Genomic DNA, 23,608 nt, shown 5'->3' on the forward strand with positions numbered 1-23,608 from the left:
TAAGAAGTGTGTGTGGGGGGGGCGTTCCCTGTCTTCAGTGTTCCATCATTTTCCATTTTGGGCCTTCTGGGAATTGCTTTTAAAGAATATGACTGTAGAACACTGTTGCGTAGCCTCCGCGTGATGCATTCATCCCAAAAATTTACCCAAAGCATTTCATTTGCAGATCTGTACTCCTGAAGCACTAACTAAAATAAGAAATGTTAATTTCTCGCAGGCTCTTATCAGATGACTTTACATATCTGCCAAGGAGGAATGTGCGTTCCCGGGTGAGGAATTTCCATAATAAAATTCTGGCACCACAGCTCAAGAGGATAGTTTTATAGAAACACAGAAAAACAACAGCAAGTATTTTCCCCGAGGACAGTTTTAGCTACAATTCACCGACGCTGCTTTGTTATTCCTGTCGTATTTTATGCTTTTGTTTTGAAACATAACGCCGTTTTACCTGGACGCGCTCCCAGATAATCAGGAATAGCTCAGTGTGTTGGCTGCCTCTGCCAAACGCGAGACCTCCAGAAAATCAAAAGCCTCCACCTCTACAGCCTGCCTCTTCCCGCACCTCTGCCGCCCGCAGAGAAAAAAGGGTTAAGGATTGTTGGAGAGGAGAGGAGAGCAGAGGAGAGGGGAGGGAGCCCGAGGAGGCCCACGAGGCTTTCATCACCCGCAGCTCGCAGCCCCGTGCGAGCGCCGAGCTCCAGAGCACCTTTAGGTTTGCAGCAGGGAGGCTGCTACCTAGTTCCCGGACCGGCTGCCAGGAGTGGGCGTGGCCTCGGCCGTGTGGATGCTGCTTAGGGAAGATGCTGGGTGCTTTTGGGTGAACAGTGGGGCTGCGTGAGACCGAGAGAGCGAGCGAGCCAGGGTGGGAGGAGGTAGAGAAAAAGAGAGAGGGAGACAGAGGGAGAGAGAGAGAGAGAGGACAGGAGTAGTAAAGAGGGAGGGGAGAGAAGGAGCTAAGGTAGGACCTGGGGAAGGAGGGAGGAGTGAGGCAGAGACACCGAAAGAGACCCTGAGATATCCAGCACCCAGTCAGAGCTGGGAGAGGGACTGAGAGCCGGACTCCAGCGCCCCAAGCTACTCAAGATCTTTTGGGGAGCTCAATAAACGTGAACATGAGGTCTATCACCGGAGCTGTCCTCAAAACGCTACTTCTGTTATCTACTCAAAATTGGAGCAAAGTGGAAGCTGGCAATTCCTGTAAGTATACGGCAAATGATTTAAAACTTGCAGGGGGAAGGGGCTCCTTGAAAAACTTTGATTCTGTGGTTTTTAGGGTTATTGTTTGCAACTGGGAATCACAGCAAAGCATATTGCTATCAATGAAGCATCGCTTAAAAATCCTGCAAGTACGACTGGATTTACACTTGGCATTCCTTCTTATAAATTTTTTTTGTCTGACCAAAATATGCAAAGTGTTATCTTTCTTTTTTGTCTATGAGCAGAATCCTACTCTCCTGTCTTTGAATATTCATTGAGAATGCTCAAGTTCTAGTAAAACATTAAATTAGCATCTTAACCAGGGAATAGCCTGGGAATGTCTTCATTTCTCCCTTTCTCTGGGATTGCTGAATTTTATTGGAATTATGTCTAACAGGAAAACAAAGGCACACTTTGCATTAATGCTGCATTAGCTTAGATTTCGGAAGTTTGCAATTTGGCAGAACAGTAGCTGGCTGTGTCTTTGAAATGATGCAGGCTAATAACTGAGCCGTACTGCAGACTTCAGGAGCAGAACTGCTTGTGGCGAACCTGAGTATGGAGAGCCGTGTCCTTTTGCTTGGAGAATGAGTCCAAGAGCACCCCCCCAAGAGGGGCTGATGTCTGCATTTGGCTTGAAGGAAAAGCATGCAGGTGCTTGTTTTATTCCCCAAGAGTACATAGTAGTCTTTGGTGGTCAAATTTCTGACTTCGTAAATTTGTGACTGAAGATGCTGATTCTGGGTTAATTGATTCGGGGAAGATTTGTTAGAACCTTATTTCTCATTTGAATGTCATCCAAAAATAATTTGGCAGACTCTCTTCATCCACTTGTTATTAGGGGAAGAAAAAGTTTTAAAAGTTGTATTTGGCTTAGATTGTATAAACAGGCGAATTTTGCCTTCTATAGTGAATGATAAATAAGCTCCACAAATACAACTTTATATTTTTTCCTCAGATTTTAAAGAAGCTCATTTGTTTTCAAGAAAGGGCTGTGAGGCCTGTCCAGGAATTTATGCTGCTGCTTTCTAAGCAGGTTTAGGTTTGGGCACCAGCGCCAGCAATCAGACATTTACTGTGGCCCAGTGTTCCCCTGCACTGAGGGGCTGGCGTGTGGGGAGAACCTTATGCACTCCCATGATGTCTCAAGCCAAATGTCCATTCACACTTTGTGGCCATTGGGATTTTGTGTTTCTATTTGTGGGAGCTCACTTAATGAGGGTGCCTCTATCCTTCTGCAAAGAGAGAACTTCACTCCAGGGGCTGCACTGTGTTTCTGATTCAATTTTAAATTGGATCCATGGGAATCCCATAAATCAATAAGAATCTGCACAACTTCTCCTAGTCAAGATCTTGGAATCCTGCAGTGGTAGCCTCTGACAAACACTGCAACGAGCCAACCAAAGCAAATGACAACAACAACACAGACACCCACACACAAATGAAGTTTCTTGAAGAGGCCTAAGTAATGAAGTGCAAGCCAAAAGGAAGCACTAGGGGTCACTGTTACAGTGTGAAGCGCTTTGCAGCAAGCATCCTTCCCTTAAGAAAAACAGAGCTTCACTCTGGCAGGGAGTCTTTTCACTTGCCTGCAGTTGGATGTGCAGTATGTTAATGTGATTAATTGGATCGCTGGTTGCTTATGTTTGTTTTCTGGAAGCCCAGCGAAAAGCGTAACAACCAGATCAACATTAAATAGCCTTCTTTTGCAATTTAAGAGAGGCAAGGTGAGCACAGTCTTCCTGTCTGCTTGGCTCTGGCTGGGCCTTGCTTCAGGAAGTCACTTAAAGCTCTCCTCACAATTGGATGCACTGGGAAAACTTTGAATTCTAAATGCTCAGGAACATTTAAATATGACACCTGGATTCTAGTAATTTTACCTGTTCAGACTTGACCATCCTTCAAATGTCCAAAGGGTAATGGAATGGTTTCATACAGTCAAAGTTGCATTTAGTAATTGCTTGTTAATATTTTGAAAAGTGGGGTTGCAGCTGTAGCTTTCACTTCTCAATTTTCATTTTATTCTTTTCTCTTTTGGACATATTTGCTTTCTTGGAAAGTGCACTTGTTGCCAAATCCTGGTCGTGAGTGTATCACACATTTTATCATTTTGAAATTACGATTACACATATTTTTGAACATGGCTAGAAGTTGGCAAAAGGGCAGGCAACCATCAGCCAGCATAAGCCTTTCGAGGTGTTATAACTCCAATAATTCTTCTGGACAAGACTGCATATTAATAAAGAGTGAATCCATTTTGAATTTCAATATTAAAGTCAGAAAGAACTGAATATAAATAAAGAAAACTAAAGGTCTCTGTCTCTCAGGTGAATACAAAGACCTTTTCCCTTTATTTGTAGTTGCTTCACCAGGAGGAAGTGTTTTCCATTGACTCAGGCTGTGGCTACCAATATGAACATTTTCATGGGGTGGTGTTCCAACCTAGGAATAGATGTGTTTTAATTTGAATATTAATTGATCTAATAATAAACTGGGAAACTTTACATTTGAAGAATTCTGTGCAAATACAATATACACACAAATAGGTGTGTGTATGTACACAACTATGTACAAACCATGGACCTATGTGTTTGTATACTTTTGGTGGCCCTCATAAACACTCCTATACATGCCTAAAGATGAAATTCATTGAATGCATACATTCCTTGACATTTGACATCCCAAAAGCGTTGACCCAACCCCAAGTTTTTGGTTTGTTCTGGTCAAGATGAGTTTGATAGTGTACTGAGGTGTCTGCTCCGTGAAAGTTTAGAGACAGATCCTTGTAAAAAGGCTTGCTCTTTCAGCAGCTACCTAGCTCTTGTGGGCTTCTTCACATCCTATTAAATGACCACTAAAGCATGGCAGACACATCTCTTTATTTTATGCTTGCTCTTAAGAATCCATAGAATCTGGATAAGAAGACATTGGGGGAAAAGGGCTGACCATGGAAGAAGAAACAGGTGTCAGTAATAAGGTTAGCTGGAGTTTTGCTTTTGTTTTTACTCTTATAGATGAAGTGATAGAAGTTCTCTGGTTTCAGACAGCCTGAACCTTATGCTGAGAATAATTAATGTTCACAAATAGCTTGTTAGGAACTTAATGGGAGGTTAGCATCTCACTGTGCTCATCTTTTTCTCTAAATGAGAAAAAGATATGTTTAATATCTATCTTAAAGGAAGCATTAACCATTGTGGTAAAATCAATAATGGGTGAAGGTACTTGGTGGAGTAGATGATTACTTTTATGAACCTTGGGGTATAGCCCAAATGCAACAAGAGAGATTCTGTAAAAGGTACAACTCAATCTTGCAATTCTATCCTTCCCTCCCCTCCCCTCCCCTCCCCTCCCCTCCCCTCCCCTCCCCTTCCCTTCCCTTCCCTTCCCTTCCCTTCCCTTCCCTTCCCTTCCCTTCCCTTCCCTTGCCTTTCTTCAAAATTCATTTCTGTAGTAAAACAATAGCCAGAATACAATAGTGAAGTTATGATAAAATCTAATTCTGTGATACAGTGCATTAATGACTGACCCTCATATGTAAAGGTTAGAATGCATGTTGATTCACTTTTCTAACAGCAATAGTGAATAATTTCCTCCCATTTGGTGGATTCTCCATACTCCCTGCATCTGATAAAGGAAGGCTTCATCTCTGGGATAATATTGGTCAGAGGTTAACATGGGGCTTAAGCATAACTTTTACATGATGCCAAATGTTTAGTTAAGATAGTCATTACTATGTTCTGAAATTATTTGTGGAATTCACATCATATACAAACAGTGTCTCTACTGGAGCCATTTATGTATCAGTATTAAATTGGCTTCTTCAAAGAAGAGAGATTAATAGAATTGCATAACATCAAGTGTAACATTTAGCTTGGAGTTTGGCAAACATTGGCTCATGAGCTAAAGCTGGCTAACTACTTATTATTATATGGTTAATGAACCAGAATGATCTTTATGTTTTTATTTGAAAAAATTAAAAGGAGACTTCTTCATAGCAAAAAATAATTTTTTAAATTAAAATTTCAATCACCTGCTTTTGTAGGTAGAACTGTATGAACACAATTTGCACTGAATTCTTATTTGTTTTGAATTTTATCAATATGATTTTGTTAAAATTGTTTTCCTCTTTTTATATAAGTAACTACATAATATTCTTTACTATCTGGTTCTTTATAGAAAAAAGTTCACTGATCTCTGACTTAACTAAGATATAATGATGAGCCGCAGTGTATAATATGTTTTGCTATGATAAAATTGAATTTTAATTGTTTAGCATATGAATACATCCCTGTGGAGTTATCGCAAGACAGAAATGCTAATGTTGCCAGGAATATGATAGAAGAAGTTCTCAATATTTTGCTCTTATGTTTCAATATAAATATTTTCTAGTTTAAAATCTTATTATTTGAATATGTAAACATTAGTTGCATTTATTCATAAAGTTTCAGCATTTTTTGTTAAGTGTGCATGTTTAATCTCAGTAATCCTATCAGCATATGACATTTAACAATATGCATAATAATTACATCTTAGATATTTAGAACAGAATTTGCTGTTATTTTACATTTTCATGACTGTAAGATATTCCTATCCATCTCAATCAGAAACATTTGAAATCAAATTGAATACAGGGAAAATGTTCTTATTTGAAGAGCATTATGGCTTCTGTAACTTTTAGAGCAGCTGCTTCCTAAAAATCCTGAAATCGGCAAACTTTCTAGACAAATTGAAAAATAGATTTTCATTTAAGCATTGCCCAGTGAGAATTCACAGTAATGAAACGAGCGCCTTTCACCTACTCATGACAATGCAATTAGTTTTTAAATCTCTTGTCTGTGTGGAATTGTATTTTTGATTTCTAAGAAAGGATGAGCTTCATTTTATTTGCATTACACTATACATGATTTGCTAACAAAAAGCAAGGTAAAATATGATGGATATACTTCTTAAAAATAATTCTACCATTGTATTTCTCCAGAATAAATGACCATTTGCTTTCATTACTTTCAATAGTACTGTTTTTAATGATTCAACTCTAAATAAGGATTTCTAAGTATTATCAAAAGGCCAATTTCCAAATCAAAGACAGCCTCATAGAACACCCTGTCTGGGTGTCAATGTGCATTGTGTTGTTATTTATGACTAAGAAGTGAAGCAGACAGTTAGGAGTAGCAACCATGGCATTTCAGGCTTTGGATTTGATTTTACCTTAGAATAGTAGTCTGGATATCCAAACATCCATTTTTCTCATTTTGAGCTATATTTAGAATTCAAATGTATTTTCTCTCAGATTAATCAATTTTGGGTTCTTACGATGGTCAACTAATGAATCATTTGACCATCACAGGTTCTAAAAAATATTTTCACTGTCCTTTCAAATTTGGTTCCTTCTTTCCTGATAGGAACTTTCCAGAAAAGTTTGGCTCCTGAAAAACTGGGAAGAATGAGTAAAATGTTAGCCAATCTTTGTTACATAAACCTCATGTAGACACAGTATATTTGTATTGGTAGATGAATATTTCTGGTGAAATATTAAATAATGCAGACTTTGATCTATTTTTTTCAATGGGCTGGTGTTTCAAAGATTGCTTATAGTTTAATTTTACATTTATCCAAATATTTTTGCCTCATTAAAACAGAATATAAACATGATGCTTAGTATTTATGTAGTCTCATTTTGTACTTTGACTACTATTATGATTAGAAAGGGTTGGTCTATCACATAGGACAGTAAGTCCCAGAATTATAAACAAGTTCTGTTCTAGGAAAACATCCAAAAGTCAGATACATTCATAATCCAACCACGTGAGTCTTACACAGTACACCTATGAGTGTTGTATAGTCCATCTATGAAAGTTCACAACTCAAATGTCTGTAAGTTAGGGACTCAGTGTATGTGCTTAAAATAGGAGTTGATTCATGAATTAATCACATTAAAATGAAGTGAAATGGGATCTGTTGGGAAGGGTGGTGGAGTGAACTCACAGAATATATAGATGGTTGTTTTAATGGATGTTTTATTTAGGTACTTTTAGAAGTAAGTACGCTTTGATAAACAACTTCAAAAGACAGTTTTTGAGTTGTAGCATCAAATGCTAAAATTCGATTTTGCTCACTTTAAAAAGAGAAATCTCAGGAAGCAAAGTAAATGCCCTCAACCACACGGAGATGAAAATTACAGAGCCTATGATTACCACAGAAAATCTTTCTTAAGAGTAAAATGAACTTCCCAATTAACCCAACATCCTGAAATGATTTCATAATTTACTCTTAAGATTATATTGTACTTTGGACATGTTGAGTTTTTAAAGAAAGTCTTAAAAATTCTTAGAAAATAATAGTTTACCCATGGTTCTAATTTATAATAAATTGTCTTTCTAAATAAGATTTCATTGGCAATTGTATTGTCTTCTTAAATTGTTTTGAGTGAACTTTAATGTCACATTCCAACACTGAAATTTCTTGAGTTCTAAAGCCATAGTTATCTGACTGAGTGCTTCAGTTAGGTATGTATGTATGTAGGTCTGTGTTTGTGTTTATTTGACTTGTAGAATTGCCCTTCTTTGCTTTAATTTATGATTATCTAAAGTACTAACTACTCTAGAGCCTTCTGTTTCCTAACTGACTTTTGAAGCATAAAATTTTGACCAAAATATCTTCTACCAAGATTTCTACCTACTTGGTGCCTAGAGTTACCGTGTTATGTAATGGTAAAGAACATACACAAAAAATCCAATACCATTTTGCCTTCAGTTGGTCTATGGAAGAGGAAGAGTGTGTGCTATATTTTTCTACCCATGCCATGAATTTTTGTGATGGTTTATGAAAAAGTAGTACTTTGATAATAAAATTAGGGAAAAGCTAGAGGTAAAAATCAGCCTGTTTATGTCACAGTTAATGAGTCATTCCGTTGTAATAATTGGGAAAGTGAGTGAAGCCTGCAAACATTTGGCATGTTAAAAATTAGTAGCTATAAAATTTTTAATGCCATAAGTATTTAATAGAGTAGTGATGCAATTTATCTCTAAGGTTTTTAAATCACAAAGGAAAAAAGTGGTTTGATATGTATCATAGCTATAGTGCTAATTACTTTTTCTTATTAAGTACCTCTCATTACTTAGCAGTACTCTAGAATATGCTATTATGTGCTCCTAAATTGTAAAAGACGTATTTGTTTCTGTAACCACTTTTCCGCCACTGGCAGTTACGGGACTTACAAATGGGGTCATAGGTTGAAATTAGGTTAGAAGCAGTATTTAAATATATAAATTTACCTGCCCTCCTACATTACATTTATTGTGTAATTTTTTAGACCAACTATAACCTGTAATTTCATTACTTGACTTACTCTGCTGTTATAACCTACAGAAAAATTTTAAAAATGCCCTTTACATAAGGGTACTGATAAACTCTCCCAGGAACTGGTCGTATGCCTTGAAGTTGGTAGTTGCCTGGATGACATTGAACAGACATTTGATTCCTTGGCTCACAACCAAGATTGCCACACTTCCCTGTCACTGTAAACTAATTAATTTATGGACCCAGTAGAGGGATTGCTTGGAGAAACTGAGAAAGTAAATTTTCTAAGTTAATGGCTTTGCTCTAAAAGATTATATATATATATATATATATATATATATATATATATATATCATATGTATCTTCAAGTCTTGTTTGCCTTTTAAAGTCTGTTAGTCAGTAGATGACCAAGGAGAAGGAAGGAACTAAATTAAATTTAAAATGGTCTTTAAGGGAACTGAGTTGCTGAGGCAATATTATCACTGTTTGTGTATGTGTGTGCATCTGTGTATATACATATACTGGAAGATATTTGGTGTGGGAATTGGGAATGGAATGTATTGACAAGGGCAATGGATGTATTGCCCCTAGGTGGGGCATTTTGGGCTAAGTAATATTGTGCTATGGAAGAAATTATTTATTTGTTGTGCACACCGGAATTGTCTCCAATATGCTTTTACAATAAAAGTTACCTTGGTGTGGACATTACACGGTATATACCTACATTGCACATCACACAATGCTCTACAAACATATAGGATTTTATTTGGAATTAGAAAATATCAAAGATCAGAAAAAAATAAAACAAATACATGTCGGGTTAAAAATTTACAAGTTGTCTTTTTGGATCCAGTTGAAATTCATCCCCAACATTAGAAAAAATATTGCCCTTCTATGATCTCAAGTTTTTTTTTTTTTAATTTTTCTAGAGATATGACATGAAGACCATAGATCCCTAAAATTGAACTCAACTCTTCATCAGTTCCTGAATGGTAGCCCTTGTAAACATGCACAGAAAACAGATAATGGCAGATGAAATTTAGGCTTAAAAGTCAGTAGGCAAATTAAAGCGTAATTTAACTCTGGAAGACAATGCAGTAAAGTGATGGTGATAGCCAGAGACAGGCATTGTAAACAAAGTTTAACATTTTTCACACCATTCACTTTTATCTCCCAATTTTGGCCGATTTTAAACAAAAAGAATCTATCTCCAAGGGAGAGAACTGCATGAATGCTTAGTGATCCTCATAATTAAGGATTTATAATACATATTTACATTTGCCGTGTTTTAGATGTTTAGGACTTAATTAAAAGAACATTGTTAAAATAAAAGCAATTCCATCTAAATTGGTGGTGAGGGAATTCTGTGCAAGGTTATAAAGCGGCTCAATTAGGTGCCTTTGTTCCTCACTGTGTATGATCTCTGTGCTTATTTGAAGTTGTACTTCAGCACATAGATTGTATTACAGTCCTGCTAGAGAAAACTTTGTGTACCTTGAAAATATAACACTATCTCTTAGCATCTAAGATGTGTACACCTTGCTAAAATAAACAAAAAATAGACACAAAAAGAAAAAAAAAAAGAGTTACGATACATTTAAGAAAGCAAAGAACAAACTCTGGAGATAACATTTGGTTTCTTAAGCATGTAGTACTTCATCTCATCACAGAATGAAACCTGATAAGCCATTCCATAATCAAATACAGCATCTATTACAAGAATGGGAAAAGTAGGCTAATAAAAATATGATGTAGGGTTTCAGGTACTAAAAATAAAATTATGCTCACAATAATTTGCTAGGGTTAATATGTAAAACTAAGATTAAATTCATTTTTTACTGGTCCTCCTTGCAAATGACCGCATCCATTTCTTGGAAGCCTTGTTCTATGCTTGCCTATGGAATGGCTTTTTTTATGTATATATGTATAATTGCAACATAAAATAGATTAGCACGGAGACAATGTATGTAGTGTCATTAATCACGGAAACATTCTGTAGGGAAGATGCCAGGAAGTTCTCTGTTTTTCTGAGTTAGCAAAATCGAACCTCCTGTGATCTTTCATTTTCCTGGATATGAGGGTGATCTGGCTGTGGCATCTGTCACGTTAGCGATTGCCAGGGTTGAGTTGGCTGATCTGGCTGGCGAGACAGCTGTCCCCTCTTCCTTCCTCACGGCTCCCTCTGACTTGCATTTCCTCCCTTTTCGATCACACAGTATTTTAAATATATTTAATTGATGCAAATGGTTTTTAGGACTGAGTCCCCCCCCCCCCCCGCGCCCTTTTTTTTTTTTTTTACCAGTACCGGGGATTAAACTCACGACTGCCTGCTTGCAAGGCAGGCACTTATGCCGCTGAGCTAAATCCCCAGGTTTTTAAAAACAAGCAGCTCTATTTCCTGGGCAGGTGTTTCCAGTGTTAAGTTCAGGCCTAGTGGCTTAGCCACACACCTGCCTGCTCAGTATTTGCTGATCATACTTTATTTAGATCATTGTTACCGCTTTCCTCCCCTCCAAATCCTGGTGACTGCTGTCCTCAGGCTCTTAGACCTTGCCTCTGTTGTCCTCTTTTCTTGGCCTGGATTGTCCTCAGCCAGCTCCCTGCAAATCCCCTTGAAAAAGTTCTTAAACAAAGCCTCCTGCCCTTCCCTGGTGAGCAGCCACCTCACCTGTGACCCTCTCCAGAACTCTCAGCCTACAAGGTGAACTTGCCGATTCCTGCCCTGATCAGAGAGCATCCAAACTTATTTTTTAAAAAAATATTGTAAGATTGTAAAATTTTTGATAGGCAAAAGTAGTTTTTTTTTCAAACATTTCTGTATCCATACCACTTAGCTCAGTTGCCTGGAATAAAGAACATTTTCAATTAAGCATTACAAAAAAGAATAATAACATCCATGAATGGTCTGCATTTGGTACTTTAGTAAAAACAGCAAAATCAGAGGAAACAGTTACCTTGGGATAGCATGTGTTATTTTAATGATTAAAAGGTCATTTTTGTTTAAGAGAGCATTCATTTTTGCCACCCTTTTAACTATGACTTTACATTCACTTCTATTATATTGCATTTTGTTAAGTTGAAAACTTTAGTCCATTATAATCTGTTAGGAGGCATACTCTCCTGTCTGACCTACTCTTACAATTTTCCCCTCTCTCTTTCTTCCTCTCCCCACTCAATTTTTTATTTATAGCAAATCCAATTTTATAGCCTCTAGATCCAATCATGTTGGATGAAGACTCTCAGTGCACAGGCAAATGAAAAATGCACCGTGAGTGTGAGATAAGGGCAGGGCAGTACCTCTTCTTTCCGGGCCATCCTCGTGTCTCGGATCAGGTCCTACTATGGTAGTGCAAGAAGGCAGGTGTGGCACATGCCTTCAATCCCAGCGTTCTGGGAGGCTGAGGCAGGAGGCTTGATAGTTCAAGCCAGGCGTAGATAATTTGGTGACTTAGTGAAACCCTGATTAAAACAAGAAAAAGAAAAAGAAAAAGAAAAAAAAGAAAAAGAGTTAGGGAATTTAGCTCAGTTGAAGGCCCTGTGTTCCTTTGAAGTGCAAAACAAAAACAGACAAAGAAAAACTACAATGCATTTTCCACATTCCAGGAAGGAACTTCTGATTCCTTCATCTACTTTGGATTTCAGATATTCTGTATTGACCTTTATTTTACATTTCCTGATTTGGAAACCTTTCTCCTTTACAAAGGGTAAAAAAAAAAATATTAAATTACTTTCCTACCTTTTTCATGTCAGAGTGTATCTACAACTTCCTTGCTCTTTTTGTGTCGTAGAAACATCTTTTCTTTGCCCTGAGCAATTTTTACCAGCATTAATGAGTTCTGAACCTTTATTTTCTTTCTCTTCTAATTGCATGCTTTTTTATGATTCTCTTATAAAACTCTGTCACCTCTTTTTTTGATTCCTCTCACGTTTCGTCTCTCCTCATGGTACACATTTGTGATTTCACTGCCGGGATTTTATAGTTCATAGCTTTCCACGCATGTTGACATATGCTATCATTAATAATGACAGATACCCCCTTGTGTGGGGCTCCGTGGACTCATAGGTGGTGGGCTGTGCTTTTTCTCTTTTGCTTCTCACACAAGTCTCTGAGGCAGGTGTTATGACGCCTCCTTTACATACTAGGAAACAAAACTTCAGCTATGATTGAAGGTACTGAGCAGGGGTGAACAGATCTGAGACTTGGACTTGGGGCCCAGTGACTCCAAACCCATTGCTCTTTGAAATGCAAGGTATCGCCTTTCCACAGACCTTTGAAATCTCCTCCCTTGTGTATTAGAAGTCTCTTCGGCATAATTTTAAACATGTATTTTCATTTTTAGTGGACACGTGATTATACATATTTATGCAGTATCGTGTGACATTTTGATACCTGTATACAGTGTGTTGGTGTCTGATCAGAGTAAGTGGCATAACTGTCATCTCAGACAGCTGTCATTTATTGTGTACCTTGAGTCTGCTTTATCGAATACTTGGAAATGATGCAATTAATTGTTGTCAATCACAGTTACTGTACTGTGCTACAGAACATTAGAAGTCATCTGTGCGGTCCAGATGCAGCCCTGGACCCAGAAACCATCCTCTTCCCAACCCCCACAGCACTCTGAGGTCCTGGTAACAACTATTTTATTCTCAACTTCTATAAAAATCAGCTTTTTAGCTTTTACATGTAAGAGTGAACATGTGGTATTTGTCTTTCTGTGGCGTGATAAATTTGAAGATGATACGTCTGCTGTCTTCCAAGGATTCTGTCACTGGTATTTTAACAATGAGCTCTTTCTTACTGTCAAGGTGAAATGTTAGGCACTCATTCAGAGTAGAGAACTGTGAAATTCGCTCCTCTGTAAAAACAACTTTTTTTCCTCTACCAAGCTCCCTGCTGCGTAGTACCCAAGATTCATTCATTCCCTCCACATTCTTTCTTTGAGTTTGCACCTCCTAGAAGTGGCTGTTAGGAGGTAAAAGAGCCCAAATGCCTTTGCCCAGTTGCAGCTCTGGCTGTCCAAGGTGCCCTGGCTAGTCTGTTCTGTCTTCTGCTTCCCAGGTCCCCATGATCAGCGATGCACTCCATTGGCCACTGTGTTAGTCCCTATTGAACACCCCCCTTCAATGGAAGGGCTTAACCATCAAAATTCTACTTCTTCAGCAGTGCCAGAGGCTTGAAGTCCTAGATCAAGTTGCCATCAGCACTGGGTTCTGGGGGGTTCTATTTGCCTGGCTCATGCAGGGTCATCTCCTCACTGTGTCTGTATGTGGCCTTCACCCTGTGTAGTGGAAGAGGAAGAGGAAGAGAGAGAAAGCTTACACTTGTGCCTTTTCTTATCTGGACACCAGTCCCTATTGGACTAAGACCCTGCGCTTAAGATGTCATTTAACTGTAATTAGCTCCTTAGAGGTTCTTGCCTAAATACAGTCACCCTGGGGAACAGGGCTTCACCAGATGACTTGTGGGCTCACGTAATTCAGTCCATCCTGGGTGTTCTTACTGCTACAACTGTGGATGTAAAATAAAGTTTCTTCTGATATTCAGCGGATATTTTGCAAGCTCCACAGCACATACATTGCTTCTCCAGATTGAAATGTGTCAGATGAGTGAAGCCATCTCCAGCGTCATCCGCCCTGCGTGGAGCTGCTAGGATTCCTTCTGGTGTGCCTTTCCATTGGCTGGTCACCACAGGGCCCACCCGCCCTGTCCCTTCACTCTTTCCTTTTATATACACAAATGCTGTCTGATGGCCTGTGCCCAAGAGTTTCTGCTATCCTCAGAGGTGTGTATCTCGATGATACCCCAAAGTCCTTTCTGTCATGTCACAAGTTTTTTGAAGTGAGTCAGTTCCTTGGAGTGCATTGTTCTATTTTACACACCCACCAGTCTTAGAGACTCCTAGGCTGATAATTTGCTGCCTTTTGTTAAAATTACTGGTTTATTTATCACTAACATTTCTATAGCTGTTACCAGGACTATTATTTTTTGCCCTTCAAATTCCTCTTCCCTTTTTGTTACTGAGCTCCAGCCGTGGTGTGATTTGCCCTGCTTATTTCTTGCAGCCAGCCCCTCCCCATAATCCGTCCAGGAGGTTGTATTCTCTGGCCACCTTCTCACTTCCTAATCCACAAATCTTGAAGTACACATCTTTTTATAAAAGTCATTTTGAAATCTGTCTAAATTGAAGTTTGTAGAATGCCCTCCAAGCAGGGGGAACTGGGACAGATGTTTGCCACGCATTATCACCGCGGCTTACACAGCAGCTGTTCCTGCCCTGTCTCTCTCTCACGTGCATGTTTCTCTGTCTTCTTCTGCGCTGCACTTCTCTCGTGGCTAAATCATCTTTGTATTTGTCTTTTTAAATGGTTTCTAGTAACTCCTGGAGTGGATCTGCTGTTTTTTAAGCATTCCTCTTTTTGAACCAGTTGGTGGTTCATTGATTTATTTCTGAATTCTAGCCTATCCACTTCTGGTAGCACACGACTCCCTTAGGACCCTTGTCGCAGTATCTTAAGCCATTTACAAATGTCACTGTCATGAGCTGTGTAGTGCTGTGGGTTATCTCACTTTGTCTTGCAAAAAATCCAGATTTTCTAAGGAAGGAGAAATTTAAAGCCTCAACAATCTCCTTCCACCTCACCTCTTTTTGCTCCCGAATTTATACCACTTAAGGATGGTTCTGTGTCTCTTCCCAGCAGGAGCTTTTGTTCAGACATGAATCAGAGGTGGTGGGTAGGGATTGTCACGTTTGACAGATCTCAAGAGCGTATCTGTCACCTTCCAGGAAATCCCTTCACTCATCAATTGGTCTTGGCAGTTACATGCACGCACCGCCATCGCTCCAGCCCTCAGCAGCGTCACCAATCTTCCTGCATGTGTCTGACTCAGGAGCTCCCACCTGTGGCTCCGATGGGCTGCTGCCAACACCATCAGCCTGGTGTCTTCTCCAGAAGGTGTGAATCATTTTTATGGGAAGAGTCTCCTAACTGCCTTAGCGCTCCTTTCTTGATACTGCTTTTTAGTGGTATATTTTATAAGTTTGTAAGAGATGATATTTACATTTGTTTTTGGTAATTGATATATGTAAGTACATTTCACAACCACTGTCAATCCCCCTCCTTCCTACCCCACCCATCGCTTCTTCCCCTAATCTCCATCCTACAAATCTTGGTACTTATTTTGTCTTCTTCCAGCATCTTAGATTTCTCTGTCTTCCTTCTTTAAAAAAATGATTATTTTCTATCTTTTTAAGAAAACTATCACTGTTTCAAGAGAATGGCTTGGGGCCGTGCAATACTTTAACTCCCTTTGCACTCATGAAAACCCATGTATATTTCATAAACATCAACGTGGAGAAGAAAACACTTCAGATTTAGAACTTTGACTGTGAACTTGGTTTTCCTTGCTAAACCTTCACCAGTGAGCCAGTCTCCTGCAAAGCAGATCTGTTTCTGCCTGGTATCTTAATAGGCCTTTGGGCGGTGTGTTCCTCATTAATTCTAACCTTTTTCTAAAAGGGAAAAATATCAGAGATTGCCCAATCCCTTTGTGCCTTACGCTTTCTTAGACTGCTGACCTCAATGTGCCTTGTCCGGCTCTCAGGCTCTTAATATCTCTTCTTACTGTTCATCAGCATCAGACTGCACCTTTAACTATTTGCTTTACTGAACAAAGCAACAGGATTACTGTTTTAATAATATTTTCTTTGACAATATTTATGAGCTGCTTTTTAGTTTTATTCCTTTATTTGTGTGCTTATTGTACAATTAAAAAAAAGTTAAGGGGAAGTGATTACATAGGGCACTAATGAACTGGTTACAAAGTAAATCTCTTTATCATTTGCATAATAAATTTTTAATGGAGACTCCTATGACTCTACCTAAAGCATTCATTTAGAAAGAATCTTTGTATAGTTTTATGGCTATTTGCTTGGAACTAATGGAGATTGTTGAAAATAAACATATTTAGTCACACATATACTACGCTAGGGAAAAAATACCAGGTGAAGTTGTTCAGTAAATGCCTAAGCTTAGATCGATACATCATTCCATCCTAAGAACAACAACAGCAAAAAATCAGGACAGGGTCTCACTTATGAGGCTGGTTTTGAATTCCTGCACTCAAAGGATCCTCCCACATCAGCCTTCCAAGTGTGGGACAAGTGGCAGGCTACCGTGTTTGTTTGTTTTAATTAAAGGTATAATTAATGTCCAAAATAAGTGTAGAATTTTTAGTCAAGTAGTTTTAACTCAGAATTTTGCTCAGCCTTTTTTTCCCCTTGTTTACTGTAGCTATTCATCTTCAAAGCACAAGAGAGGCACAGAGGTAAGTTCACATCTGTCTATCTGGTTGCTATTTCAGTTCCTATTTTTTTAGTGAGTGTTTGATATGATATTTAGAAAGACAAGTAGTCAATCAGAGATTCTGGGGGAGGGTGAGTAATAAGGGAGAGGAGAGATAGTAAGAAAACTATCTACCCATCATCCATCCATCCATCCATCCATCCATCCACTCAACCTCTGTGGTAGTGATATATGAGTTTCTTGTCCTACACAAGGTAAGGGAATAAAATCATACATGTGTCCTAAACTCTGCCATTCAGGACCCCAAACCAAATAGAGATGGCATAAAGATATGCCTTAAAGTAACTCTAAAAAAAGTAGACTGACACATGCATAAATCCATTTTAATATGGATTTTTACATAGTAGCGTTCTGATACTCTAGGTAAGCAATGCATTTGTTTGGATTGACTTTAAAAAAGTCAATAAATGCTTTTTATTTATTTATTATTATTTTTAAAATTTTATTTAAAAGGAAAAAGAAAAAAATGCAGAACAAAACAAAACAGTGTAAGGATACAAGTAATTCAGAACTACAAAAAAAAATAACAGTAAGCTATCACCAGTTAATAGATTACTCGCTATCATCTTAGAAATGGTGTTTCAAGTCACAGGATCAAAGCACACATAACGAACCTTCAAACAGTGAGACTGCAAACCGTTGTGTTCAGTAATCCAATCAAAAATATTAATATGGTCTTCTATGTAACACACCTAAACACCCTTGCTGTTGTATCCTTCAGGGCACTTTTTTTTCCCTTTCTTTATTACAACAAAATTTAGACATTTTGGGCTTTAATAAATGCTTTTTAATAAGATGAGATCCCAATTGTTGATTCTGGGAAGTATTTACCATGCAGTTTGATTTTTGTTCATGAACTCTGCCTACTCCTGTGTCTTCAAGATTTCTACCTAATTTGTCTCCCAGCAGATTTACTGTTTCTGGCTTAATATACAGATCTTTGATTCATTTTGACTTTAGTGCATGGTGATAGACATGGATCTAGTTTTAGTTTTTGGCATATGGAAAGCCAGTTTTCCCAGCACCACTTAATCAAAAGGCTGTCTGTCTTCCAGGGAACATGTTTGGCCCCTTTGTTGAAGATAAGGTAGCTAAGTGTGTTTGTAGTGTGGTTGTATCTTTTACTGTATTCCATTGATCTTCCGGTCTGGTTTCATTCCAGTACCATTCTGATTTTATCACAGTAGCTCTGTAGTATAACTTCAAGGGAGGGATTGTGATGCCTCCTGTCTTGCCTTTATTGGCCAGAACTGCCTTTGCTATTCTAGATCTTTTCTGGTTCCAGATGAATTTTAGGAATGATTTCTTTATATCTGTGAGGTATGCTAATGATATCCGGATTGGAATTGCATTAAATCTGTATAACAGTTTTGGGAGAACAGCCATTTTCACAATGTTTGTTCTTCCTATCCATGAACAGGGAATGTCTTTCCATTTTCTGAAGTCCTCTTTGATTTCTTTTTTCAGAGTACTGTAATTTTCAGTGTATAGATCTTTTATTTCTTTTGTTAGATTGATTCCTAAGTATTTCATTGCATGTCAAAAAGAAATCTCCAACAGGGTGAAAAGTAAACCCATGAATTAGGAAAATATCTTAGCCAACTGTTCCTCAGACAAAGGACTTCTATCTAAAACATATAAAGAATTTTTAAAAAATCAGACCCCCCAAATTCAAAGACCCAATTCAAAATGGGCATCTGAAATGAATACACACTTCTCAGATGAAGAAATACAAATGGAAAATAAATATATGAGAAAATAGTCAGCACCAATAGTCATTACAGAAATGCAAATTAAAGCAACAGTCACTCCAGAAAGAATGGCCAAGATCAACACAACAAATCAACCAATAACAAATGCTAGAGGGGTTTAGGGGAAAAAAAGAAACTCTTCTACACTGTTGATGGGAATGTAGACTGGTGCAACCACTGTGGAAATCAGTGTGGAGATTCCTCTAAAAACTAGAATTGGAGGTGCCTTTTGACTCAGCTATCCTGTTTTTGGGCATTTTATAAGAAGAATTGAACACTTCATACCACAGAGATATATGTGCACCTATGTTTATAGCAGCACAATTTGTAATAGCCAAATCTTGGAAACAACTCAAATGCTTATCAACTGAGGAATGGATAAAAAAGATATATTATTTTTTATAAAATGGCATACTACTCAACTATAAAGAAGGATTGCATTGAGGCTTTTACAGGTGAATGAATGTGACTTGTGACCATACTCATAAGTGAAATAAATCAAACTCGTATGTGTTAATACCATATTGTCTTCCTAGTGTAAAAAACTGAAAGATCAAATAAGACCTAAAATCTACAATAAATATTGTGTAAGGGTAAGAAACTGCTCAAAGGGGAAAAGTAACTGGGATAAGGGAAAGGAGAAAATAAAGGAAAAGGAAAAACATATAAATTTCTGTATAAATACCTAAAATAGCTATGATGACTGTACTGCTAATTCTGTTAATTCTTGGAGAAGAACAGTTAATATTCATGATTAGATCAATTTTTTGTGTCTGTATTTGGTAATCTAAGCAACTCTTTCAAAAATAATAACATGCACTATAACAACCACTGTTAAATTCCTACCATCTTGTTTTGAAAGCCTATATTGTTATTGCTTTGAGTTTATTGTTATCGTTGTTTTCTCCTTTGACTTTTGTTTTTTTTTCTGGATTTTTTTCTCTTTTAAATAAAATTTTAAAAAAATCAATAAATGACCAGTAATAGAGCTGGAGTGGATATTAGAAATTTTTTTTATATTTTTCACCTGACAGTTTGAAAATTTATCCCCAAGAATTACTCTGGTTGACTGTGTTCCATGTTAAATGAGCCCTGTAATTACATGCTTTGGGACTCGGGTTATTTTTCAGTTGGCACTGATGATTCAGAGAATTATGGCTAAGAAAGAAAGACATATTAGCTAACTACTGTATAGTGATTTTTAGTGAAATATTGTTTACATTCTCTGAAAGCATTTGGTGTTATAGAAACTCTCTTCAGCCAATTGTTTGATTCATGACTGGGAGCCCAGGCTGAGGCCAGAAGATTTAAGCTCAAGCATAGCCTGGGCAATAGAGAACTTAAGAGCTTATTTCAAAATTTAAAAAAAATGTCTGTGGATGTAGCTCAGTGAGAAGGCCCCTAAGTTCAGTTCTTAGTACTGGTGAAAATAAGAAAAACAACAACAAAAGAATTAATCACTGAGATTGTGCTACTGTCCATTCAGTCTATTAAAGAGTTCTTACATCTTGTGGTTCTCCAAGACTTCTTAGTGTCATCTTACTCTGGCTCATGTTATCCATTCGGCAAATATTTAGTAAGTCTGTACGTCATGGTGCCTATCATGACATTATGTCATCAGCATCAGTAACTTTTTGACAGCAGTAAGCATAGAAGTTTTGACTCTCAGATACAGAATGCTTTTGTGATCGTGTTTTATGCCTAAGGGTTTGTTTTCCTTTAAAACAAACTGCAAGGAGTTGTTCAGAGCGCTCACGGAGTCCCCATTGTGACTGGCCAGTGGTCTGCTCAGAGGCTGCAGGGGCTGACTCCTACCCAGATCATCCCAGCTCAGTGTTACCACATCCTGGTTCTGTAGAAAAACACCGCACAGTGTGAGAGCCTGATGACAGAGAGGACACAAAGTGTCCAGGGAGGTAGGGGGCAGAGCATCAGGTGTGAGCAGTGGGAATCTGTGAAAGCCATTGTTTAAAGGGTGAATAGGAAGCCAGAGGGGGAGAGAAGCAGGAGTAACTGCCAATCAGAAGGATGTCCACAAAAGCATGAAGTCCTTGAATGCACCCCAAGGCATTCAGAAGCCTGGACCTGGGTGGAGGAATGGCAGGAGACGCAGATAAAAATCATCACATGTGGGTTGGGTGACCTTATGTCATCCTGAATCTCAAGGGATCATTGCTATGGTACATGCTATGTGTGAATGACATGGATTAGGTTTGCATTTTGTAAAGTTATGACTCTTGGCAGTTAGGATAGGAATAGTGAGGGACAGGGAATAGAATGGAAATAGCAATAGAGAGAGGGTAATATTTTTGTTACATGGGTGCATGGAGGAAATGACAATGTCATAGCTGATTGGAAGGAGATGGAGGAGAATATGGAGTGCTCAATTCTGGTTGGTGGTTTTTAAATTTTGTCTTCTTATAGATGCATTCATGTCCTTCTCAATGCACAATCTGTTTTTTGTATGTATGGGCTTTCCTTATGAATAAGAGATTTTTGGGGGGATATCAGGAATTGAACTCAGGACCTTGTGCTTGCTAGGTTAGCGTTGTACCACTGAACTATATCCCCCACCAATGGAAAAGAGATTTTAAGTGCATTCATATATTTTTTTAAAATTCTCTTCTTGAACTTCTTTATAAAGGAACATATTTTAAACATTTTTGATCTTGTATATGATATGGATAAACAGAATATTTTAAGAAGAATCAGGCTTTGATGATGCTGAGAACAGTGTTTTTTGAAATGAGGCCCAGAAAAAAATCTTTCTGGCATCTCATGTTGTTGCACATGAGTGACATCACTTGCTTTGGCAGGAACAAAACTGTGTCCTGAATTAAAGATTTCATAGAAGATACTTCCCCATCACTGAGCACTGTGATGCTTTGGCTCAGATGATTAAATACTTTACCCCTTCTGACAAAATGTTGAATTCCTATAAGTGGGTTGTTGAAATGCTCCAGGCCAAAACAGTTAGGGTTTCAGTATTTATCACAGGCGATGTAAAAGAAGACACTGATAGAATGGAAAAGCAAAAGAATTCTACAATATGTTCTTCAAGTTATGCTCAACTTATTTAAGGAAATTTTTGCTACGTGCTTGCCCTGCTGGAGTATGTTGTAGACAACAAATGCATAAAGATCTGTAGGCTCTGCTCTTAAAATGGAAAAGATAGGGAGACAAAAGTGTGGAGAAAGAAATGGTACAGTTCATCATGCTGGTACTAATTACACTAGTTTCTGGAACTATCACACCATTCTGAATCCATTTCTTTTACTGTGTCTGGGGATTCAGTGGCTATTGGTAATGCTGCTGAATTATTGATCATCTTTGATACCTCCAGAGCATGGAGAAAAGCTGAGGTAATTGCTCCTCCAGAGAGCTTTAATTCTCCAGTGTGTTCTGTCGCGTACCACAGTCTCGTGAGATTTAAAACTGTGGCACAAAACATTTGAGGCTTCCAGTTCTCTTCAGTGGCAATTGTTGCATTTTTAAAATATGCCTCTGGACATATCCAGCTATGAAGAAAAACCCGGAAGGTTTTTCCCAACCACGTTGTGAAGAAATAACTTTTACTAATTTACCAGTGAACTCAGAGGACTGATGAAAACCAAGAGGAAAAGCTCTTTTTTTTTTTTTTTTAATGTATTTTAGCATTTAGTGCATCAGAATTTTAAGTATGGTCGATCAATCCTGCAACTGGTCTTTAAAAAGCTATTTTAATTCATGGGCCCATTTGCTAACTTTTTTGACTACTTAAGATTTAGCATTTGTACAATATTTATTTAATTTAATTTTTGTTTGAAACCAAGAAACAGTTATTAAGAAATCTGTTAGTTAGCAATGTGAGACCTGCAGATACATATATTCCTCATACTGCAATGAACTAATGTAAAACAATCATTTACGTTTATTCAGCCACAATCATATGTTTAATTTATTATGTTGTAAATCTAAGAAATAGAAAAGAAAATATTCTTTAAGATGTGCATATTATGAGCTGGTTTACAGAGAAAATCAAATCCTTAGTCCTGAAGTATGAGATAGTAATTTTATTTGATTTTATTTGATTCTAATGTGTGATTTACCTTTCTCTCAAATTCACTAAAGTGTAACTACTCTTGGATCTAGAAATAATCTGTTATTTTTTTAAAAAAATATTTGTCAATACTCACTGTATGGAAGAAGCCTAAGAATTTGTCATAGAGAGGAAATATTTCATGTTCTAATGGACGCATGTAAATATTCCTCTGTGTTATTTGCAGTATATTTTACTTACGAACTTCAGATACGTTTCCCTTTTGGTTGTGTTGAGCATCTGCAGGATAGGAAAAATACATTAAGAACTTTTGTTTGTTTTTGTATTATTCAGACAATAAGATCTGAAGCCCCAAATATGCAACTAGCAGCCAGAGGTGATCTCAGCTTCTCTGCCCCCTGCCGTGAGCCTCTTTCTGGCAGAGGTGTTCTCTGTTTCTGGTCAGCTACATTACTGTGCCCCCCAGGTACACTTCTCCTTCTCACCTGCCCTTACTCATCTATTTGCATAGATACAGACACTGATCTCTCTCTTTTGAGGCCCTGCATCCCACTTTGCCTTTCATCCACTGCCACAGGCTTTTTAACCACACTGTGGGTCTGAACATTCAGACAGGCATGGGAAACATGTGAACAGGGCACTCCAATCTGCTGTCTTAATTACTGTGCAAAAGGGTCACTAGGTGCTATAACACCAAGGAGGACACTTAAGCTCAAGGCGGGCACCTGATGGGTCTTTGTCTGGAGGCCTTTCCATGCTGATGTTCTCAGCTGTGGCACAGTGCAGTGAACATGTTAGTTTAATCAAAATGTAATAGCCAGGCTTAACAGAATTTGATAATCAAAATGTAATAGCTTTGGAGCATCCATAGGATGGGCTGATGGGGTCAGAGGAAGTCTCATTGAAGATAGATCTATAATTAACAGCCCAGGTTTTTGGATGGCAATAGATTGTT

The 23,608-nt window shown here is 38.0% G+C and overlaps 1 protein-coding gene across 1 annotated transcript in view; it reads left to right on the top strand.

Annotated features, from left to right (window-relative positions):
* The first annotated feature begins 235 nt into the window (after positions 1-235).
* Positions 236-23,608, top strand: part of Cntnap4 (contactin associated protein family member 4) — a 249,520-nt gene continuing 226,147 nt past the window's right edge. The window contains exon 1 of the mRNA XM_003472026.5: positions 236-1,197. Coding sequence (XP_003472074.1) covers positions 1,113-1,197 — 85 coding nt within the window. The 5' untranslated portion in view covers positions 236-1,112. The remainder of the gene's footprint in view (positions 1,198-23,608) is intronic.

Source organism: Cavia porcellus, unplaced genomic scaffold (assembly GCF_034190915.1).
Source record: "Cavia porcellus strain 051 isolate PalLab524CR breed Dunkin Hartley unplaced genomic scaffold, mCavPor4.1 scaffold_4, whole genome shotgun sequence".
Classification (NCBI taxonomy): domain Eukaryota; kingdom Metazoa; phylum Chordata; class Mammalia; order Rodentia; family Caviidae; genus Cavia; species Cavia porcellus.